General features: G+C 42.5%; 1 protein-coding gene across 4 annotated transcripts in view; it reads left to right on the forward strand.

Moving 5' to 3' along the window:
* FANK1 (fibronectin type III and ankyrin repeat domains 1) overlaps window positions 1-24,747 on the forward strand; it is a 113,788-nt gene that overhangs the window by 10,473 nt on the left and 78,568 nt on the right. For all 4 annotated transcript variants that reach the window (XM_073685051.1, XM_073685050.1, XM_073685053.1 and 1 more), the window contains exon 2: window positions 22,189-22,366. In XM_073685051.1, the coding sequence (XP_073541152.1) occupies window positions 22,189-22,366 (178 nt within the window). The remainder of the gene's footprint in view (window positions 1-22,188; window positions 22,367-24,747) is intronic.

The following is a 24,747-nucleotide window of genomic DNA, read 5'->3' on the forward strand; positions in this document are numbered from 1 at the left end:
ACAGGATGTAACTCAGGATCAGTAATGTAATGTATGTACACAGTGACTGCACCAGCAGAATAGTGAGTGCAGCTCTGGAGTATAATACATGATGTAACTCAGCATCAGTACAGGATCAGTAATGTAATGTATGTACATAGTGAGTGCAGCTCTGGCGTATAATACAGGATGTAACTCAGGATCAGTAATGTAATGTATGTACACAGTGACTTCACCAGCAGAATAGTGAGTGGAGCTCTGGGGCATAATTCAGGATCAGTACAGGATAAGTAATGTAATGTGACTCTACCCGCAGAATAGTAAGTGCGGCTCCGGAGTATAATACAGGATATTGGTCCCAGAGGTCGGATCCTCACTAATTGGAATGAATGCAGATACTAGCGATTTAGGTATACCCCTTTACCTTTTTCAAAAACTTTGGTAACTAATGCAAGCAAGGTACAGATGCTGTGAGAACTATGAATAGTTGAGCTTTGTAGTCATTATGAGTTGACTCTATGTGTAATGTATGCTGGAGGCAGATATGAAGTGCAGCGGTCTAGTAACCACCTCCAGTACATTATGGTGTGTAGAGATGACCGGGGCAGGCAGGTGAAGCTTTCTACTGCGCTATTACGTAGCTCTATTCCACTTACGTCCTCTGTAATTGTCTTTGCGTTCTTTTACATGAGTCTTAATGGAGGTTTTCTCTTTTCTTTGCACGGCTCGGTAAATTGTCAGGTTCTGGCCCAGTCTTAACTCTTGTGATAATCCAGAGATGCCGCCCGTCAATTGCCAATCATAATCACAGCTGTGACTCCAGCCGCATTTCTTCTGCGTTTTCAATTAAAAAGCAATTTAATTACTGACATCTCACATGTTCTTCTTTTTAATCATATTTTCGACCATTTAATGGTGCTCGCCACCTGCTACGATATGCCTTGAGGTCGTATTTGCTTAGATGTGAGCAAGCTAGATCTCATGGTCATGGCTGAATTACGACTCCATTTTGTATGGAGCCATGTTTGGGTTGTCATCAAGATACGTATTCCCTTCATATGTCTCCAATTTCATGCCGTCAGTATCAGATCGTTGGTGGCACCCACTCTGATCAACTGATTAAAGAGGTAATTCTCTCACGCATTGGTAGAAGAGAGGTGAGGTTAAGGTGGCGTCCATCGGCAGCTTGCTAGGAATTGACAAGTTTGGACTCGGAGCATGTTCTGCATGTGTCCTATTCTAATTATTCGGGCGTAGGGGTCACAGCTCTTTAGTGATCTTTGCATCCCCTTGAGTATTGACCAGTTATAATATTGTAGGTTTTTTAGTGGCTTTACGTGGAACTACTGCGAAAATGAATGGGACTGAGCTCGAAGAGGACACCGTGCTCGCTATAATTCGTGGCTCCTTCAGTTATCTGATTGGTGTGGAGGCCATGAGTCAGACACCCACCAATCTGAAATTGATAGACCCTGTTCCAGAAAAAAACCTAAACATTTGTATATAACACTTTGGTTATTATAGCTTTTGCAAAAAAATGAATTGTTTGATATATCGTGGGCATCTGATATATAGGGGATCACACTTCATCCTGCTATTACTACGAACAATTAAAGTGGCACCCCACTGATCAGATGATTAAAGGAGCTATCCAGCGCCTCTTACTTCCAAAGCTGAGGTTTAGGGGGTAAGAAGAGCCGTGGCTGTCTGCCAGGTATCGTGCATGCTTCCTAATCTAATAGGACTGAAATGATATGAAAAACTTGCAATCGTTTTAAAGAGGTTGTCCAGGCTTGTGATGAAAGTCTACGAAACTGGAGACTTCTGATTCCTCGCAGTATGTGCAAAGCATGGTGTTATGATTTTCCGGTGCCGTCGATGAGAGCCAGCGGTTACGTTACTTTGCATACTTTTGGCCACATTCCGACTAGACTTGTCCAGTCTTACTAAATGCAAGTGTCTAGTCAGCATGTGACCTCATGCAAATTGCATACTTGCGGTCCCTTGGCTGCCTGCTCTAGCCGTCGACACCGGAGAATCCTGACAGCGTGCAGTGCACACACTGATAAGTCTGGGCAAACCCTTTGGTGCAAGTCATGCGCAACTTGCATGTGACTTGTCTGCAATTTGGCTGTTTTATTTACAGCCCTAAAATAGTCGCTTGATAGCAGGCAAGTTGCATGAATGTTTTTGTTGAATGACTCTTCAGAGAATTGCTATCGTACTACACACGACGCCAAGTAGTCGCAGCCTTATTGTTTGCCAGGCATAGCGCCATAGACTTTATAGTGGCTGTGTCTGGTACTGCAGCTCAGTCCCATTCAAGCAAGTAGGACTTGGTGCCAATACCACTGCAGTATGTAGGAGCTGGTAAACCAAGAAAGATATTGGAGCACTGTCGCCCCTTTAATCAGCTGATTGGTAACAGCGGTGGAAGTCAGACAGACTCCCACTGATCTGATATCGATGGCCTATCCTAAGGATAGAGTATCAATATCATGTCTTGAAAAGACCCTATAAAATCAGACCGATGGGTGTTTCTAAAGCAGATAATCTTCATTGTATGGGAGGAGATCCTGGACTCTGATATATAGAGGATCACGCCTTTATCTGACCCCCCCTGACTTCCCATATACCACCATGACTGAGATGAACCTGGTGGTGGGCCCTCTTCAATGCTTGATGCGTCCTACTGAAGTTCTCAGTTTCTTCAGCTTAGAAATCCCTGACATTGATAACATCTTAGAATCTTTTTTTTTTTTTTTTTGTTTGATGAGCTAAAAAAAATAGTTTTAATTTGGAAATAAAAAAGAAAAAAGATCACAGCGACTGCTTTCTATTCAGCGTAAGAACTTCATGTTGTGAACTCTGCCACCAGCGTTCATGTTATCCGTTAATTGCCTTTCACGAGAGAACTGCGCCCCGATACTTATTAACGGAAAATCCTGCAGTGTGTTCGGAAATGTTTCTTACGCCTGATAATCATTGCCCTTCTCGCAAGTTTTAAAAATTAGTCTTCATTTGCACTTTTTCTGGGCTACTGTCAGAGCCCGGAGGTGACAGCTAAGATTTAAAGGGGGTTTCCAGTATTCAGAAGAGTGCCACGTGCCTATTTAGGACACTTGTTAGTTACATGACATCCATCGCGGACGTCATGTCATATGACTATGCAGTCAGTCATGGAATGTCATTGTTATATTGTATCCACAGGGCCGAGCTATGATTGGCTGTCTTGGTCATGTGACATGATTCTGAAACATCCGATGTTCCAAACAGATGTCAGTCTGCGGTGGAAGCAGTCGGCCTCTTGGAAAACCCTCTACGTGGCACACACGGGGCACAAACATGGTAGATTTAGTGTCCAGATATAAATCCACTCTGGATCTGAAATTTTAAGAAATTTCCACGGTATAATTTGACTGGGGAAGTGGATTTGTGTGTTAATTTATGGTGCGGATGTTAATGTGGATTTCACCCTTTGCATCGCAAATGTGCAGCTTGACCACACCAATTTTTGCAGGGTCTCTTCGTGCCCCGTATAATTGCATCGGATTTTGCCACCCATACTAGAAGGGCATGGTCTGTGTTTTTTCTTCTACCCCTTCACATCAGATGAATATGGACCAAACCTGCCTATTTCAACCAGTCATCCATGTATGAGGGTATCCCAACTCTATCCTGATGACAGCTGTCAATACACCTGATTCTTTAGTTCTCCATTGAGATACACAAAAAGTATCCCAGCAATATCTCCCTTCATTTCCTCCTTTGCTTAAAGGGGTTTTCCCCACGAACAAAGTTAATTTTAATCAATATATCTTTGAATAATAATACGTTTTGCAATTGGATGTGTTTAAATAAAATGTTCCTGTGCTGAGATAATCTTATAAATGTGCCCCTGCTGTGTACTGTGTAATGGCTGTGTCTGACCCTGTACAGAAAATGGTCTGATCATACCACAGCTCCTGGGCAGGGGAGGAAGCAAAAGAGTATACAGACATTACAGCAGGGGGTCATAGCTAATTCCTTCTTTGAGGTAAAACATTGCTTAACAACAAGCAGGGAAATGTTTTACCTCACAGAAAGAATCAGCTGCGATCCCCTGCTGTCCTGTCTGTATACTCTATTGTATCCTCCCCTGGCCAGGAGCTGTGGTATGATCAGACCATGGTCCTGAATGGTCAGACACAGCCATTACACAGTACATTTATAAGATTATCTCAGCACAGGAAAAAAAAATTAAACACTTCCATTTGTGGAACTTATTATTTTTCAAAGATTTATTGATTAACATGTTGATTTAAATTATCTTTGTTGGTGGAAAAAAAACTTTAAGCAAAGGACGAAATGAAGGGAGAAATTGCTGGGATACGCAAAGTATCTCTATGGAGAACTAAAGAATCAGGTGTATTGACATCTATCTGTCATCAGGACAGAGTTGAGATACCCTCATACATAGATGATTGTCAGGTTTGGTCGACATTCATCTGTTATGAAGGGGTGGAGGAAAAAACACAGACCATGCCCTTCTATTCTGGGTGGCTAAACCCAGTACCATTATAATTTTTTTTTTTTAAACATATCCAATTGTGGAACTTATTATTATTCAAAATGTATTGATTAAAATGTTGATTAAACTTAACTTTGTTTGCGGGAATACCCCTTTAAATCACATATTGACTATTAGAATAAAAAAATGAGAAATACATAAGGAATTGTTCTCTGTGTATCTCAGGAGCTCAGCCATGTCCTCCTCCTCGTTCTCACTGTCTTGTGTGCAGCTGTAAGACAACTATCTGTAGCAGGAGCCTCTCCCCTTTGGCTTGTCTGCACTAGGACAGAGGATTGCTAAGGAGCCTGGCTTTCCTGGGCCACCGCCAGCTGAGGATGGACCTGATGAGTTGGAGGTTATCCCTTGTCTTCTCTGCAGGGTTTCCATAGAATTGTTTCAGAGTGAGGACAATTATATTGCTCTTTTAATGTAATCATTCTTTCTAAGTTTACTGTTCCTTTATGGTACCCCCAAGCTGGATTCAGTCCCATCCAGTCTCCTGTTCTGTTACAATGTCAGATAATGCATTTCAGCATTAATGTACTACTTACTTGCTGCATTCCCATGTAAAAGAAGTCTAATTGGAGTATCGCACCTTCAGGCTGCAGACTTACTCTTCCCAACCGTGTTCCTGGCTCATCACTATCATCTATTATTACATGACGTTCACACAGACTGTTCCTTTCTATAAAATGTCTCAATTTAAGCTTCTTAGTTCCCGTGTACCCGCAGCAGCTTGCATCCTAAAATGTCACCTTCTCAGAACGCCTGATATTATTATTACTATATTATTCTCTAGATGGTGTACATCCATTCCCCTGAACTATTTCATCTGTTTTGTTCTTGCTTTTGATTTTTATTTTTTTTATTTTACGCACGGCCTTGGGGCTGACTTTGAACTTTTAGAATACATCACGATCCGCCTCAAAATGACTACTGCGTCTGTTCTTAACACCGATACAGATTGAGGCAGAAAATGAATCCTGAAAATTACTACATGGCCCAAAAGTACGTGGACACCTGAACATCACATTTATATCTCCTAGTAAAACTTATCGTACAGTATAAAAACAGAATTGCTGACTTTTGAAAAGGGGCTTACCAAGGGGTACAATTTCCACAACATTTTTGGCCTCGCACCCTGTCCATTTATGTAAGAGACACTATTTGCATTCCAAATAGTATATATGACCTCATTTGTCACACCCAAAAATTAATGCAAACCCCCTACACTAATACAGACCACCCAGAGCAAAATACAGATATTACCCTCTAAACAAATATAAACCCAAGCCCACTAACGAAATATAGAAGCTACACAGACCAGCTAAAAAAGACCATTAAGACCCCCTAAACTAATACCAAGCCCAGGTCATACTCCCTATTTCAAGGAATACCCCGCAGATTCACTCCCTCTTTAATAGAGAACCCATGATAGATGATCCCCCAAAGTACAGACTTGAGACTAGACTGTCCCTGAAGTACAGACCCCAGACCAGACTATTCCCAAAGTACGGACCCCAGACCAGACTATTCCCAAAGTACGGACCCCAGACCAGACTATTCCCAAAGTACGGACCCCAGGCCAGGCTATTCCCAAAGTACGGACCCCAGGCCAGGCTATCGCCAAAGTACAGGCCCAAGTCTGTCTCAAAAATAGAGACCCCCAAACCAGACTAATACTAAACTGTAGACCCTGCCTAGAGTATTCCCAAAATACAGACCTCCGGCTAGATTATCCATCAAATACAGGCCCCAGACAAGTCTATTTCTACAATTCAGACCTCAGACTAGAATGTCCCCAAAATACAGTTTCCATACTAGACCATCTCTCATATACAGATGTACAAATACCCACCCCCCTACAGGGAGAGTGGAGTCTAGAATTTGTTACATACCAGAGTGAGAAGGACTTCAGGCTCGCGAAGAGGTGAGTATATGTAAGGAGGCAGTGCCTGTATATTGCCTACTTTTCCGGGAAACTGGTGACCTCTAATTTTTACGGGTGGCTGCCGGAAATTTCAAGAGAGTTGGCGGAACTCCTTTGAAAGATGGACCACCCTTCTTCTTTGTATTTGCTAGTAGCCTTCTGGGAAGACTTTCTGCTAGGCTTTGGACGTGGTTTTGGTGATGTGATTGACGTCAGGGCCACTAAATTACGGTATTTCCATTCCAAACTTGGAAATTCCCAAAACCATTGCTATTGACCCCACATTGTACAGGGTGGGCCATTTATATGGATGCACCTAAATTAAATGGGAATGGTTGGTTATATCAACTTCCTGTTTGTGGCACATTAGTATATGGGAGGGGGAAAACTTCCAGATGGGTGGTGACCATGGTGGCCAGTTTGAAGTCGGCCATTTTGGATCCAACTTTATTTTTTTCAATGGGAAGAGGGTCATGTGACACATCAAACTTATTGAGAATTTCATAATAAAAACAATGGTGTGCTTGGTTTTAATGTAACTTTATTCTTTCATGAGTTTTTTACAAGTTTATGACCACTTATAAAATGTGTTCAAAGTGCTGCCCATTGTGTTGGATTGTCAATTCAACCCTCTTGTCCCACTCTTGACACACTGATAGCAACACCGCAGAAAAAATGCTAGCACAGGCTTCCAGTATCCGTTGTTTCAGATGCTGCACATCTCGTATCTTCACAGCATAGACAATTGCCTTCAGATGACCCCAAAGATAAAAGTCTAAGGGGGTCAGATCGGGAGACCTTGGTGGCCATTCAACTGGCCCACGATGACCAATCCACTTTCCAGGAAACTGTTCATGTAGCAGTGCTCGGACCTGACACCCATAATGTGGTGTGCACCATCTTGTTGGAAAAACTCAGGGAACGTGCCATCTTCAGTGCATAAAGAGGGCAACACATCATCATGTAGCAATTTCAGATATCCAGTGGCATTGAGGTTTCCATTGATGAAGAATGGCTCCACTATCTTTGTACCCCATATACCACACCATACCATCAAGATACGAGATGTCCAGCATCTGAAACAACGGATACTGGAAGCCTGTGCTAGCATTTCTTCTGCGGTGTTGCTATCAGTGTGTCAAGAGTGGGAGAGGAGGGTTGCATTGACAATCCAACACAATGGGCAGCACTTTGAACACATTTTATAAGTGGTCATAAACTTGTAAAGAATAAAGTTATGTTAAAACCAAGCACACCATTGTTTTTCTTATAAAATTCTCAATAAGTTTGATGTGTCACATGACCCTTTTCCCATTGACAAAAATAAAGTTGGATCCAAAATGGCTGACTTCAAAATGGCTGCCATGGTCACCACCCACCTGGAAAAGTTTTCCCCCTCCCATATACTAATGTGCCACAAACAGGAAGTTGATATCACCAACCATTCCCATATAATTTAGGTGTATCCATATAAATGGCCCACCCTGTATGTTGTGCATCCATTATTCCTGATCCATAGACGTCTGACTTCAGAGAAACACACAATCTCAGAATAAAGTTTTTCACCTTGCACAGATATGCTCCTAATATATACGTACTTCCACTGAAATATGACCAAACCATACTCTTGTCCGCTTGTAATGTCTAAAAATGCACAAGTATTTCTGAGCTCCACCATACTTATCTTCACTATTCATTCTCTATATGACCCATATACATTTGTGATCCATATAAATCATGTTCTCCCTGGAACCTTGAGTTGTATTATGTGACCTAAAGGGGATGAATACATTGTATTTGTGCATTTAATGTAAAAAAGGCCGATAAGCAAAAGCAGATGTAATGCTAGTAACAGACATGCTAGGAGAGAGCACAGCGAGCGAAATGAGCTTACAGTCTAATGTACACTTATTTAGTATTACTGTACTTAGGAGAATCAGAGGATTAATTGGGGTGGGGAGGGGGGAGTGAAATCAATTTAATGGATTAAACCAACCACATACTGAAAAAAGACTAGATTTTATCCTATCTGCCCTATTTTCCTGTGTGTGCAGGGTAAGCTACATCCAAACAGACCCCAGTGTATAAGGGAGAAGTAACGCAGCAATTTGCTGATGAAATGATGGAAACCCAATAGACCCCATTATAGTAAATGCTCAAGACAAATGCATCAATGACCCGAGTCATAAGTGTTGAAAACGTTGACTGAGCTACTAATGACAAAAATAATAAAATCAAGTAGTGATTCTTAGATGGATATATTTGCATAGCGTTTAAAAAAACAAGCAAATTTAAAGATCACCGTTTTAGGAAAATTTGCTCCCTTTCCGGAGTTCGCTCTGCTTTTCTTTTTTTTATTGTTGTTAATAGGATCGGCCTCCGCTCACATTTAGCAGCAGTGCCAAACGTGGAGCACTTACAAGCTCTTTGTTAGTGAGCTTGTAAGTGCTGCGCAGAGCCTGGAGCTCACTATTAGCTCTTAATCCTGGCCTGGCTTCAGTCCCACTGTAGTTCCAATACTGCAAAGGCAAAGCTGCCTCATATAGCAGCAAAAGAAGTGCACAGTTCAGGCAAACAGTGCAACAAGGCTGCTCGCCTGAGCTGAGCTGTCAATCAAACAAGCATTGCCCCACCTTGCAACCAAGAAGGAGGCAAGACAGCGGTGCACTCCTGTAAAAAAGGAGGTGGTATCGCCTCTTTAAGGACTGCTAGTTGGGGACCACATCTGTAATGTGAATGTAGTGTAAACTTCGTGGCATGATTTGTTAAGTCCTTGGAAATGTCCCTGAGAATCTCAACCAGTTGTTTCAACAATTGAGTATGAGCAGACGTGTATCTTGATTTTTTTTTTAAAAGGGATCTTTTGATATTGTCTAGGATTTTTTTGTGAACTTTTCTGCAACTTTTTACCAGTTTTCTGAGTTGCTAGACATAAAAATCTAGGATTTTTTTTACCCTAGTAAACCGCCACTCCTGGTTTATAGTGAAGGGAATTGTAATATGAGTGGTGGAACCACTGTGTCGTGTTTCGAGGAGAGCCTGGAGGGGCGTGACTAGGTGCTTCACCAGGACCGACCTCGAAAGCGACACCTGACCCCCCAAGAGACAGGAAGCTGGAACGGCCAAGAAGGGAAGGTTCAGTTGATACAGGCAGGCATGGCAAAACCAAGAGCGGCAGATGCTGGTGGGCGCGACTGGAATACAGGCAGGCAGGCACTGACAGGTGCAGACAGCAACGGCTGGTATACAGATGGCATTGCCAGGTACAGCCGGTATACAGAAGGACACTGGTGACTGATATACAGGTGGGTAATGGAAGGTGAAAGCAGGTACAGCTTGTATACAGGTGGCACTGGCAGGTGCAGGCAGGTACGGCTGGTGTACAGATGGCACTGGCAGGTGAAAGCAGGCACGACTGGTATATAAGTGGCACTGGCAGGTGCAAGCAGGTATGGCTGGAATACAGGTGACACCGGCAGGTACTCTGAAGGCATAAGCAAGTACAGGTAGGAGCGAGCAAGAACCAGCAGGTACTGACAGACACTGCCAAGTACTGCAAGGTACTAACAGACTGTGGACCTGAGAACTAGCAAGTGTGCAGACTAAACTGACTAGACACGTTGCTTAGGCACCTCCCAACAGATGGAGGTGCCTTAAATAATGTGTCTCCCAGCCATTGGCTGGGGACACTATAGGACGACTCACGCTGTACCGTTAAGAGGGAGGGAGCGTGTGTCTCCTAAGCACAGTGCCCAGGGATCTGCGAGCCGTGCGCAGACCTCAGGCAGCAGTTGGAGAAGGAAGTGCAGGATGGGGGCCGCGGCGATGAGTGAGTCAGCGTCTCTGCCGGGAAAGCGTGCAAGGACAACGGCACTACAGGAATAAAGTTTCTAAACATGTTCCTGCATTATCTGAAAAAGAAATTAGTTTCGAACTTGCGACGTAAGAAGAGCTGCCCGGACCCAAGACCAAGCTGCAGCGGAGGGATTACCCCCCTGTCTGAATGCGATCCTACAAGTGACATGTCGCAGTCTCATCTCGTCATTCGCATTCGAAGCCGCAGAGCAAGACGGGTGAAGAGACAGGAGCTTATTTGAAACGTTCTGTCATTGCACATTAATACCATCTCTATACGTTATACACGCAATGTAAAATAGCTGTATTTACTGTCTCTTAGAAATGAGATCGATTTCTACGGGGTGTCGCATCAATTTGGTATTTTCCGGGTCACCGAACAGGAGAAATAAATAAAATAACTCTAAAAGCGGCATTGATTATATTCTAATGCCGTCTTGCTTACAGGATCCGTTTTGCGCCTGCCACGAAGGCCGGCCTATTATTACTATTATTATTATTTTTTATGTATTGCCGGTTTTATCCCATTTCACATTCTGTTTCTTGTAATAACAGAAGCAAGTATCTCTCTGCCCTTGGCAAGTAGCAGTTCATTGTGTATGAAAATGTGTTTGTTATATCCCCAAACATTCGCTTAGATTATTCTCACAGCTTCTTTATTAAAGGTATTTCAAGTTAGTAACCGCGGTCAAATAAAGCGAAAATCTTTTCTTCTCCTGCCGAACACGGATACCAGATTGTGCAATTATTATTATAGTGGGATAATGGCGTTCTGTAATATTTGTCCTACAAGGCATCTGGTTTGTACGCCGTTCCCATAACCAGTTATTATGCAGTTTATGTCCTTTTTTTTTTAGCTTTTCACCTGTTGAAAATAAAAGATGACTGCTTTTTTTTTTTCTAAAAATTGCGGCCTTTTTATGGCATCATTTTGTAGGGACATATGCAATAAAGAAATAAAAATTACTAAAAAATAATTAAAATTCCTACTGGTGATTATGAAGGAAATTGGATCTCACAACAAAATGTGACTTCATGTGCGAGACCCTGCAGCTATGTGCCATCCTGTAAAGCCGTGCCGTGATCTTTCAGCCACCTTATTAGTAATATTTATTGATACCATTAGATAAAAGTACATTGGTGAGCCACATATTAGATCATAGAGGTTGTCCGATTTTAATAATATAAAAAAAGAGCAGTAGTTACTTACAGTTTCCCTTTCTGCTCCATCACCTCTCTGCTAATTTCCAGTGCTGTTTGTAGACAACGCTGCAGCCAATCACTGGGTGTGACCACTCAACCAGTGCAGCCAATCACTGGGCTATGTGCTTTGCAATGGTAGATAAACACAGTAGAGTTGAGCAAATGGATTTGCAGGAACCTGGTCCGGTGGCCACACTGGTAGTTCGTTGTCCTGCAAACCTCTTCCTACCTGCCGACATCCCTCGTACCTCTTCTGATTAGCATGTCGGGAGAAATATATAGACAAATGGGAGGTATTGTTCTTGCACAGGGGCGCTTATAAAAACGAGCAACTTTGCTATTTACCTGAAATTTAAAATCCTCTCTTTTTTTAGAACAAAAGATTTTTTAATTCTGTTGTGTTGTGCACTGCTCGTTGCTTAGGTTACTGGCCACCTCTGCAGTGTATAAAAAGGTCACAAGTAGGGATGAGCGGACCTATGGAAGTTCGGTTCCGGTACCTGAACTTGAACCAGAACCTGAACCCCTTTGAAAACAAAGGACTTTTGAGCTAGAAAATGTTCTCTCACTTCCCCTGGAACTTCGAACATTGCAATGGACTTCCTGGAGAAGTCCGTGTTCGTCGTTTAGCACCGGACACTAACTGTCCAGTACGAACGCCGAACCTTTAAGTTCGGGTTTGCTCATCTCTAGTCACAAGCTTGCAGACTTTTTGCTTTAGAGCCTACGATCGCTGTCCCGAAGTTGTCCAGATCGCTGGATCTGGTCAGCTTCAGTGTCCCTGTCCTCCTTCCATGCTGCACCTACTTACTGCACGGGGAGAGTACACCATTTGGACAAGTGGCACGACCATGCCGCTAGTCTGAACAGTCAGTCTTCAGGAGCGCACCGCTCCCCAGCCTCATCCATTCTTGCTGGCCAGGGTGGGATGTGCAGCTGAAGATTGACAGTTCTGACCCGCGAAGAAAAAAGGCAACCATGATCCTTTATGCTACATTCCCACAATGAATATTTGGTGAGTTTGTGATGTTGCAGATTTTCTGCACCGTTTCTGCACTTGTTATGTAAATTAGGTTACTTGTGTTTTTAGGTGCTGTTTGTATTGCGTTTTTGACGCTGCGTTTTTTTGTTTCTTGTTGGTATCTAATGTTTTAAATAAAACTACTTTTGTTTTTGATATTTCCTGGCATCTGGTTTTGGCTAAACAGAGTCATGTGCGGATTACATGCGTTTTTTACCTGCAGATTTTCCGCATGTAATGCAATTCTACAGGGCAACTCTGCACGTAAATCTCAGCATAGAGAAATTGACTTGTTGCAGACTTGAAACACGCACCACAGACCAATTTACTCTTAGTATAAAAAAGTACATTGGGCATGAGATTTCTATGAATCCCATCCGCTTTGCTGGAAATGTAAGAAGCTGCGTTTTTTTGCGCAGTGAAAATATGCAGCGTCTAAAACGCACCAAAAACTAAGGCTATGTTCACACATGTTGGGTTTTTCAGCGTCACAAATCTGCAGCAAAACCTAATCTCTTTCAGGAAATCAGCTGCGTCAAAAGTGCAGTTTTTTTGCGCTTTTTTTTTTTCAGCGTTTTTTTTCACTGTCCTTCTGTCTCTATGCATGTACATAAATTTCTGTGAAAAAAAAACAAAACATTCTATTTTGCCATCAAAAACGCTGTTGCTAATTTTGATGCGTTTTTTCAGCATTTTTTTTCACCACCCATTACTTCATATGGGTGAAAAAATGCAGAAAACCACCGAAAGGAGTGACATGCTCTATTTTCCAAAAACCCAACCAAGGCACAACCTATGCAACAAAAAAAAAACCATGATGTGTAAACAGAGAATTCTGGTTTCTCATAGACTTTGCTGGTACTTCAAAACGCAGCTGAAAATTTGCATAAAAATCTGCAGCAAAAAACACTGAAAAACCCAACATGTGTGAACATAGCTTAATGGTGGGAACCTAATTCTAAAGAGTTAAACAGTGGGTTAAAGTAGCCACAAGTAGATGGTGGAGAGCTTTAGGCTATATTCACACGTTCCGTTTTTGCTGTGTTTTTTTTTCTACAGGCAAAACCTGCTCTCTTGGCAGTAAAGAAGCTACTTATAAAACAGGTTTTGCTGCGTTTTTCAGGATCTCAAAGTTCAGCTTTGCCTACACCACAGAAGCAAGAACACAGGTCACCAATGCAAGACATATTTGAAACTATTCCTTAGTAAAAGGACAATTTGATCAAATTATTTAGTGGAAAAATATTTTATGTCTGAACAAATGTAACGGTGGGTGGGGGGAAGGGGGGGGAATTGGTTGGGAATAGTTTACCCAAGACATTGGCAGAGCATTGAGTTTGAAGACACTGTTTACGTTTACACTTTGGTCAGCCCTTGAGTTGATCAGGTATTGTTCAATTTCACACCTTGGTCGGCCAATGTTTACTTTGCACGCATCACTAATTTAATTAAACTGTACTAATCCTAACTGCCATCTCAGATGGAAATATCAAGACATTATGGTTTAAACTTGGGAAAATCACAAAAGTAAATGGGTTTCACATCCTGCTGTACCTGCTTTTTTGTCCCTAAAAAAGCATCATAACCTGATACCTGTGTTTTTTGTTGCATTTTTTGCACATACTCATTTCTTTCTATGGGTGAAAAACTATTGAAAAGAAGTGACATGCAGCAGTTTTCCAATTCAGTCAGGGAAAAAAAAAATGTGCGTGCATAAAATTTCTGAAATCTTATAGCTTTTGCTGGTACTGTAAAATGCAGCTTTTAATTTGTCTAAAAAAAAACGCAGAAAAAACGCAACGTGTGAACATAACCTTATTCTATCATTCCTGAAGAATCCCCCCAAAAATTGTCGCTCTGCAATTATGGTACATTGTGCATAGAGAAAAATATAAACTTTTTAAACAAGAACTTTATAGAGCTGATAGACATAGAAAAATGTAGAACGTGGCGGAACTGAGTACAACAAAGTGGGATAATACAGTGTCAGAATAGAAATAGCTGCCAGTGGTCATTTTCGTCTGTCACTCTCCCCCATTGTGAGCCGGCGACAGGTACAATTTAATGAACTTCAGCTTAGAAAAGGGAAATACATTCAATCCCCATACAACTATTCAGCATTGTAATTGGTTCTGTTCCCACACCGCCGTGTTGACTCTTGTCTTTTTCATAACTTCGTTTTCGCGTGTGTGAAGAAATATATACGGATATGAATATTTCAATACCCCAGAGTATCCTATTATTACAGAGAAATGTAACATTAGCATATCATATTGTTACTTAGTTCTCACAAGATAGCAATGTCTCCTATTAATGTACATAGTTGTAACTTTGCCAACCGCGTTGGTGTTTGCCCATTATCCACGTATAAAAAGGTATATCAGCGCACTCTTAATCAACTCGCGTAATTAGCATGGAAATGGGAAATTGCCTTAAGTGAATGTTATTTACTGCGGAATAAACGCACAATAAAAAAAAAGGTAAATTGATATTTTATTACACTTTTGTATATTGCCATCTCCTAACTCGATAATGGTGTATGGATCCAGTTCGGAAATATTTGGGGTATTTCTCTAAAGCACACGTAGGGTGATTATATTTGACCCACGACACAAGAACCACCACCCCTATGTGGGCCCATTATTCTGTATGGAGGACCATGTGGAGCCCATTATACTGTATGCAGGACTATGTGGGACCCATTATTGTGTATGGAGATCTATGTGGGGCCCATTATTGTGTATGGAGGACCATGTGGGGCCCATTATACTGTATGGAGGACTATTTGGGGCCCATTATACTGTATGGAGGACCATGTGGGGCCCATTATACTGTATGGAGGACCATGTGGGGCCCATTATACTGTATGCAGGACTATGTGGGACCCATTATTGTGTATGGAGATCTATGTGGGCCCATTATTGTGTATGGAGGACTATGTGGGGTCCATTATTGTGTATGGAGGACTATGTGGGGCACATTATTGTGTATGGAGGACTATTTGGGGCCCATTATTGTGTATGGAGGACTATTTGGGGCCCATTATTGTGTATGGAGGACTATTTGGGGCCCATTATTGTGTATGGAGGACTATTTGGGGCCCATTATTGTGTATGGAGGACTATGTGGGGCACATTATACTGTATGGAGGACTATGTGGGGCTCATTATTGTGTATGGAGATCTATGTGGGCCCATTATATTGTATGGAGGACTATGTGGGGCCCATTACACTGTATGGAGGACTATGTGGGGCCCATTATACTGTATGGAGGACTATGTGGGGCCCATTATTGTGTATGGAGGACTATGTGGGGCCCATTATTGTGTATGGAGGACTATGTGGGGCCCATTATTGTGTATGGAGGACTATGTGGGGCCCATTATTGTGTATGGAGGACTATGTGGGGCCCATTATTGTGTATGGAGGACTATGTGGGGCCCATTATTGTGTATGGAGGACTATGTGGGGCCCATTATTGTGTATGGAGGACTATGTGGGGCCCATTATTGTGTATGGAGAACTATGTGGGGCCCATTATTGTGTATGGAGGACTATGTGGGGCCCATTATTGTGTATGGAGGACTATGTGGGGCCCATTATTGTGTATGGAGAACTATGTGGGGCCCATTATTGTGTATGGAGGACTATGTGGGGCCCATTATTGTGTATGGAGGACTATGTGGGGCCCATTATTGTGTATGGAGGACTATGTGGGGCCCATTACACTGTATGGAGGACTATGTGGGGCCCATTATACTGTATGGAGGACTATGTGGGGCCCATTATTGTATATGGAGGACTATGTGGGGCCCATTATTGTGTATGGAGGACTATGTGGGGCCCATTATTGTGTATGGAAGACTATGTGGGGCCCATTATTGTGTATGGAGGACTATGTGGGGCCCATTATTGTGTATGGAGAACTATGTGGGGCCCATTATTGTGTATGGAGGACTATGTGGGGCCCATTATTGTGTATGGAGAACTATGTGGGGCCCATTATTGTGTATGGAGAACTATGTGGGGCCCATTATTGTGTATGGAGGACTATGTGGGGCCCATTATTGTGTATGGAGGACTATGTGGGGCCCATTATACTGTATAGTGGTTGGCCCGTGATAAGTTTTTCATTATGGCCCTCTGTGTGTTTGGCTTTGACATGTGTGCTGTAAAGCAACAAAAAGTTACCTGTAAAAAGTAATTGCATCCTCTCACCTAGATGTCATTCCTAACCCTTTCACTCCCATGATGTATGTAAGAAGTAATACAATTAGAATATAAGGACAAGACTATTAGCTTTCAGATAATACCAGGATCAAAGCTCTGGGTGCTATATTCGGGGAGGAGAGCTCAGTTGACGTGAAGACAAGGATGAAAAGTTTTACTACTCGGTTTTATGACTTTATAGGGGAAATAGGTGAAGGAGCTGCAAGTGAGAGCATCTATGCTATAGACAAAAAATTATTTCTAAGGGGGGATTTTTTCGTCTTGGCCGTGTCTTTCAAGTGGTCGGGACTCAAAAACAGCTGAGCGTGGTTGAGCTACGCTGTTTCACTATCTCTCAAGTTACGGAAACAAGTGAGCTATGCTGTTTCAGTAACTTGTAAGTTACAGAACTTAATGGGAATTCTCAGTAATATATTCTTAAGGATAATGTCCATTAGGACCACCCTTGTCCATAGCCTGTCTTCTGAGATATAATTGCCACAGAGAGCGCAAAAAATTGAGCTTTAATTCTCCAGCCGGTTCAGATAAAAAGAAAAAAATTTCCAACATCTTTATTTCGACATATTAAAATCATTCCAGCTACAAATCCAATTCCATCAATACGTTATCCTACGCGTTTCAGACATAAGTCCTGGATCTATAAACCTCTATAACAGAGAGGCCCCTGAACAGCAGTTCCTACTCTGGGGGTCTCAAGTCCTCAGTTATGGCCACAGCTGGTAGAGATCAGCTGCATTGTCCCCTGGGTGAAAAAATCAGCTATTTGCTGGGGGTTTCGACTCTCAGAAACCCGGCGGCTTCTTGGTTGGTGGGTGCACGTTCTCTCCGTTTTAATTGACAGTACAGGCCAGCAGCATTGTCTCGGTATTGGCCGAAACTCGCACCGTGGCTGGACCGCAGCGGTGGTTGTGGTGCCTGGTGACAAGCTGTAGACAGTCCGGTCAGTCAGCAGTGGATATTTCTAGTACTGGACACTTAGTTAACATCATTCGAATGGGTGAATTGATTATTTAGACAATATCTAACGATCTCTGGGCATTTGGAATAACCCTGTAAGATCTGTTTCATAAATGCTATATTATTGGAATTTGTTCATACCCTACATTTCTTATTAGTGTCGGCTATTGGATACTGCAGCTGAGCGACTCTTTAATTTAATAGGAGCTGAGCTGCAGTACCGCCAAATGGCCACTACACGGTGTAAAGAGCGATGGTATTGTGGCTCCAACACCACAGCTCTTCACACCGTGTAGTGGCCGTTGTACGGTACTGCAGCTCAGCTCCTAATTCTGAGCCTCATTGATCTGGATCCTAAAGATAAAATATTAATAATCTATCAATGGACAATCCCTTTTCTTTATTTATTTTTCTTAAACAATCCTTTACATAAATTTCCAAAGTTTTGGGAGGACGAAGGAATCATTATAGAGTGAAGAAATAAGTCTCTGCAGAGAATGGAAGTGATGACATCTTATACATCAGTTACCTATCCCGTGAGACCACTGTTTGGCTGCAGCGTTAAGTGATTGATAGACCGGACATAGGTTGGTCACTATACTGGACGCTGTATTAAAGGGTACACTCGTTCCACTATTCTAAAGATAAGTCAGTGATGAAAAATCCAGATAAACCCCTTTAAGTCTCCTGATTAAACGCTCCGTACATATTATTATTCATGCAGTCTTATCCTCTGTAATTCCGCCTTTGCTCACGTTGATTTGTTTCTCAATATTTCTTAATAACTTTACTTAGTAACATTTAGATCATAAACGAATATTGATTGCAACTGAGAAAGTCATCACAGGAGTTCATATGCATTTTATATTATTCCCGTGTTTCTGCTTATCGGCTGCACCGTCCTTGTATTGGCTGTAAAATAATAAATAGACGTATTCCTTTATACACTCTGCCTGGCGTGCAGCTATTAAAACAACGTGGCACACATTTATCAAAAAATGGCTCAATTTGGGCCAAATCTTTACTTCAACTCCGTCACTCCATATTTATCAAATACCGCACCGAATGATACATTTGGCACAAATGGTTGGTTGTACAATTCCCAATCAAGAACCTTAGTTCAAATGTTGCGAAATGTTGCACAAATTGCAACTTTTTTATGCATATTCATCTGTACATTTCCCAATGTAATGAAAGAATAGGATACCAATGTGTCAAAAATATTCCGCACTCTGGTTATTTTAAAACGCCTGTTGGCCGCACAGGCACAGTCTTATCGGCGCTTTCTTGTACGAGGTCGCTGTCTCCCCATTTACTGCTGTGCAGGTTTGCCCATGTTACGTCAGTTTATTTGTGACTGCAAGAAACAATGGCCGCCCCACTTCTGATGTGCATGAAAGAAGAGCAGCGCGCAGGGATTCATTTTTATGTGGTCTAAGGGTTTACGGTGCTGATACTTATGGGGCTCTTTGTGCATGATATTGACTTTGAGGATCGCTGCTTCCAATAGGTGGCGCTAGAATTCTAGTCCTCTTCCTTGCTGAAGAAACAATTTGCATATTTAAATTCCCTGAGGAGCATACATGGCTTATAAGTCAGGCTTGGATTGTCACTCTCCACAAGGAGAAAAGTTACCCTTTAGACACCAGTTCAGAGCCTCTCACCAGCCAAATCAGATCTCATACTTTGCGCTGATGAGGGGCAACACCCCGAAACACGTATCTGCAAATTGAGATTCTGGTTTCGCTTTTATCCTAAGTTACATTGCAAAGCTCATTAAAGAGTTAATCTTGACATTTAGGATCGCTGCTTCCAATACTTGGCCCTAAAGTTCTAGTCCTCTTCCTTGCTGAAGAAACAATTTGCATATTTAATTCCCTAGAGGTGCATGAAAGGCTTAGAAGTCTCCTCACTCTAACATGCCAGGCTTGGCTTGTCACTCTCCGCAAGGAAAAACGTTACACCTTAGATTCCAATCCAGAGCCTCTCTCCAGCCAAATCAGATCTCATACTTTGCACTGATGAGGGGCAACACCCCGAAACACCATGTCTGCAATTTGAGATTCTGGTTTGGCCTTTACCCTAAGTTTTATAAGTTATAAGGCTCGTTAAAGGGTCACTATTGACGTTTAGGATCACTGCTTCCAATAGGTGGCGCTAGAGTTCTAGCCCTCTTCCTCTCTGAAGAGACAATTTGAACAATATGGAGAAAGGCTTTTGTTTTGAAGAAATGTTGAATGAATGGAAAGAGAAGATCAAGGAAGGACGCACAAGTGTCAGCCAGGAAGAAGGAGCCGGACGCCGGTCCACGACGGGTGATGACATTGAGCGTGCATGTGAACTAATTGTGTTGGATAGATGAGTGACAGTGGATTATGACTCCCGAATTAGCCCTGTGAGGACAAAAATTCACATCTCATGATGAGGTGAAGACAGCAATACATTCGTGGCTCGGCCTAAAATATTTTATAATGTGGGAATACATAAGCTTGTTGACAGATGGACAAAGTGTATTGAAAAAAAATCAAGTTTTAAGAAAAATTTTTAGGGGGTTGTGTCGCCATGCTTCTGAGACCCGTAACCTTTTTATTTTTCGGTTGATGGAGCTGTGTGACGGCTTATTTTTTGCAGGGTCACACGACGTTTTTACTGATAACAATTTAGGATGGATGTGATTTTTTTAATAGCTTCTTACAGCATTTTTTGTGGTATTCTAGCGACCAAAAAAAAAGTAATTTTGGCGTTTTTGACTTTTTTTTATTTTAAGGTGTTTACCAATCAAGTTCATTACTTTTATATTTTGGTAGATCTGACTTTTCTGAACGCAACGGTACCACATATTTGTATTTTTTTTTTAATGGGGGTAAAAGAGGGTGATTTGAACTTTTATTTATTTATTTTTTATTTATTTATTTTTTTTAAATTTTCTCTGTTGCAATCATCTAATCGCTTGTGCTATATACAGCAATGCTGTAGTATTACTGCATATAGTAAAAATCACGGCCTCCTTTGAAGCCCAGTCATGGGCAGGGTTTCAAGGGAGCTCTTTAGTTATTAGAGTGGTGGTCTTCACCAGATCCCCTGCTGTCATAGCAACCCGTCAGTGACCCGCGATCACCTCCCGGGCATAATGATGTGCACTTAGAATGACGCACCCCCATGCCGACGTAGTTTGACAGCGGCATTTAACAGGTTAAAATTCGCAGTTGGCTCTATTGATAGAGGCAGGTCCTGGCCATTTCCAGTATGGGTCGGGCTCATCCCTTGAGCCCGCTTCATAAACTTACTTCCGACTTGCACCGTATTCTACCGCCAGAGTGCGCATCATTTTTGACTCTCCCTCATACATACATACAAACACAGATAAAGGCTATGTTCACACATCATGGTTTTTTCAGTGTTTTTTGATGCAGTATTTTATGCAATTTTTCAGCTGCCTTTTGCAGTACCAGCAAAGTCTCTGAGAAACCTGAATTCTCTGTTCACACATCATGGGGTTTTTTTTTGTTCAGGATTTTGTGCTTTGCATGTTTTTTTTGGGAAAATAGCCTGTCACTTCTTTCAGCGTTTTTTCACCCATAGGAAGTAATGGGTGGTAAAAAAAAAAAAAAAACGCTGAAAAAACGCACCAAAATTTGTTTCAGCTTTTTTAATGCCAAAATAGAATGGAGTTCACTTTTTTCACAGAACTTATGTACATGCATAAAAAAGAGACAGAAGGACAGTGAAAAAAATGCTGAAAAAATGCACAAAAAATGCATCAAAACTGCAAGAAAAATCCTGAACAAAATGCCCTTGAAGATCAGGATTTGCTGCAGAAAATTGACACCCCAAAAAAAACCCCATGATGTGTGAACATAGCCTTAGTCTTTTTATAGTATAATTGAGTCCCTATGGTGCAGTAAGTGTCGGTCTTCTCTGCCGTCTCCATGTACAGCCCGGCTATATACACTCTTTGCATTAGTGAGATCCCGGCCGCCTATACAGCTGACATCATCTATGCCGTTTATTTGACCTTCCTAGCTCTTTGCATAGTGTAAGGTTTCTCGGATGGTTGTGAATGTTCCAGATTCCTTCTCATCACGCTGGGAGATAGCAGAAGAGCGTGGCTGCCGTGCGAGGGTCTCTCCTGCCGCGTCTCCACGCATTTCGCATTCCTCTTACGCAGTTGGGTTGATTCACTGCTCCAGTACAACTTCATGATCTCTAATGTAATTAGCTGTCAAAGTCTTATGAATGCTAATTTACGCTCCCGAGCTAAACCTATATAAATCAATATACACTTTTTAATTATTTCAGACAAATGCAAGACCCAGCATTATGTAAGGATATCCAAACTAATTACTGAACATTAACAATTCCCATTTCTCTTGTCTATATCTGACAATTCTTCGTTCGTTCTATTACTCCCGTTTTCATTTTGAGTAACTCAGGGGGAAAATAAAAAATGTGTATTTCCAGGGGAAATTGTTATCCAGCGCCCGGATCCTCCCGTGGTGGGGAAGGTAAATCACCACAGCATTGAGTTATACTGGGACATCAATAATGACTACCATCGCATCGGGCCTCCTAACAAATGGTTCAAGTTTTCCATCGAGGAAGAAGACGCCAAAACCCATATGTACGGCACCGTTTACTCGTGAGTATATTACCTGCTCCATGTAACATTAGCTTTTGGCGATATGTAATTATTATGTGTTATATTAATGTCACCATGTCATTATTATTTACTTTTAAGCACCATTGATTCCATGGTGCTGTACATGAGAATACCGTAGGTTATATACAAAATATAAATCTAAATTATGGTGAACAAAGGAACAACGATAGACGGGTGCAAAGGGGAAGGGTCCTAACCTTGCGGACGTACAGTTTACAGGATAATGGGGAAGGAGATAGTAGGTTGAGGGGTTGCAGCAGCACCAGTGGTGGTGAGGCGGCAGCAAGGTCATTGCAGGCTGTAGCTTTCTTGAAGAGTTGGACTTTCAAGTTCCGTCTGAAGGTTCGAATGTGGCGGATAATCAAGTTGGGGCACAGGATTCCAGAGGATGGGGGATACTGGGGAGAAGTCTTGGAGGTGATTTGGTGAGGAACGTATGAGTGAGAAGGAGGTCTTGGGAGGACTGGAGGTTGCGTGTTGGAAGATATCGGGAGATTAGTTTGGAGGTGTACAGAGGAGACAGATTATGGACGGTTTTGTAGGTTAGTGTTCACTTGAACTGGATATTTTAAGAAATTGGGAGCCAATGGAGGGATTTCCAGCGGGGAGAAGCAGAGCATTAGTGAGGACAGAGGTGTATTAGTTGGGCAGCAGAGTTAAGGACAGACTGGAGAGGTGCGGGAGTGTTAGCAGAGAGGCCACAGAGGAGGATGCTGCAGTAGTTGAGGTGGGAGATGATGAGGGCATGCACTAACATTTTATTAGTCAGGGTTGAGGAAAGGACAGATTCTGGAAATATTTTTGAGTTGGACGCTAAAGGAGGTGGCGAGAGTTTGGATGAGCAGCTTTCTATAGCATGCTCCTTTCTATAGAATATTACACATACAGGTGCTTCTCACAAAATTAGAATATCCTCAAAAAGTTTATTTATTTCAGTTTAATACAAAAAGTGAAACTCCTATTATATAGAGTCATTACATACAGAGTGATCTATTTCAAGTGTTTATTTCTGTTAATGTTGATGATTATGGCTTATAACCAATGAAAACACAAAAGTCATTATCTCAGTAAATTAGAATACTTTATAACACCAGCTTGAAAAATGTTTTTAAAATCTGAAATGTTGTCCTACTGAAATGTATGTTCAGTAAATGCCCTCAATACTTGGTCGGGCTCCTTTTGCATCAATTACTGCATCAATGCGGCAATGTGGCATGGGGGCGATCAGCCTGTGGCACTGCTGAGGTGTTATGGAAGCCCAGGTGGCTTTGATAGCCGCCTTCAGCTCGTCTGCATTGTTGGGTCTGGTCTCTCATCTTCGTCTTGACAATACCCCATAGATTCTCTATAATAGATTCTCTATGGGGTTAAGGTCAGGCGAGTTTGCTGCCAATCAAGCACAGTGATACTGTTGTGTGTAAACCAGGTATTGGTACTTTTGGCAGTGTGGACAGGTGCCAAGTCCTGCTGGAGAATGACATTTCCATCTCCAAAAAGCTTGTCGGCAGAGGGAAGCATGAAGTGCTCTAAAATGTCCTGGTAGACGGCTGCGCTGACTTTGGTCTTGATAAAACACAGTGGAGCTACACCAGCAGATGACATGGCTCCTCAAACCATCACTGATTGTGGAGACTTCACACTAGACCTCCAGCAGCTTGGATTGTGGCCTCTCCACTCTTCCTCCAGACTCTGGCACCTTGATCTCCAAATGAAATGCAAAATTTACTTTCATCTGAAAACAACACCTTGGACCACTGAGCAACAGTCCAGGTCTTTTTCTCCTTGGCCCAGGTAAGACGCTTCTTGTCTATTGGTCATGAGTGGCTTGACACAAGGAATGCGACACTTGTAGCCCATGTCCTGGATATGACGCGCCCCCTGGGCCTAGTGTGGACGTGTGTGGGTTACCCGGAGCCGGGTCTCTGGGGGTTGTAGTCTCTGTGGCGGCGACCCGGTCCCGTGGCTCAGGGTGGTCAAGCCGATGGCAGTCTTTTAGGGGTTTTAGGTTAATTGTCCGACTACGCCACCCGTGGATTGCGGTCAGGGTGTACCGCCGCTGCGAGGCAGTCCGCTGAGGCTGGTGTGGTGTGCGCAGCAAAAGATGGGATAACTCCCCACGGGAGGAGTATGGCCTCAGGGCAGGGAATGTGAATGATGGGAGTGATGGTGTGCGGGCGTCCCAACACTAGTAGTGCTGGTGCGGCGATGAAGCAGGAACGACTCAGAGTCTTTGCAGTGCAGTTCAGGGTCTTTACTGGTGATATTAAGGCAGACCCTCCCGGGAGTACTGGCTAGCATAAGGGGCCTGGTCAGTCTGTGAGCAAACAGGAGTTCCCCTGGCCAGGTGGAATTGTAGGCCT

The sequence above is a fragment of the Phyllobates terribilis genome, unplaced genomic scaffold (genome assembly GCF_046119375.1).
Source record: "Phyllobates terribilis strain yellow unplaced genomic scaffold, ASM4611937v1 Scaffold_5__5_contigs__length_657084704, whole genome shotgun sequence".
NCBI lineage: Eukaryota > Metazoa > Chordata > Amphibia > Anura > Dendrobatidae > Phyllobates > Phyllobates terribilis.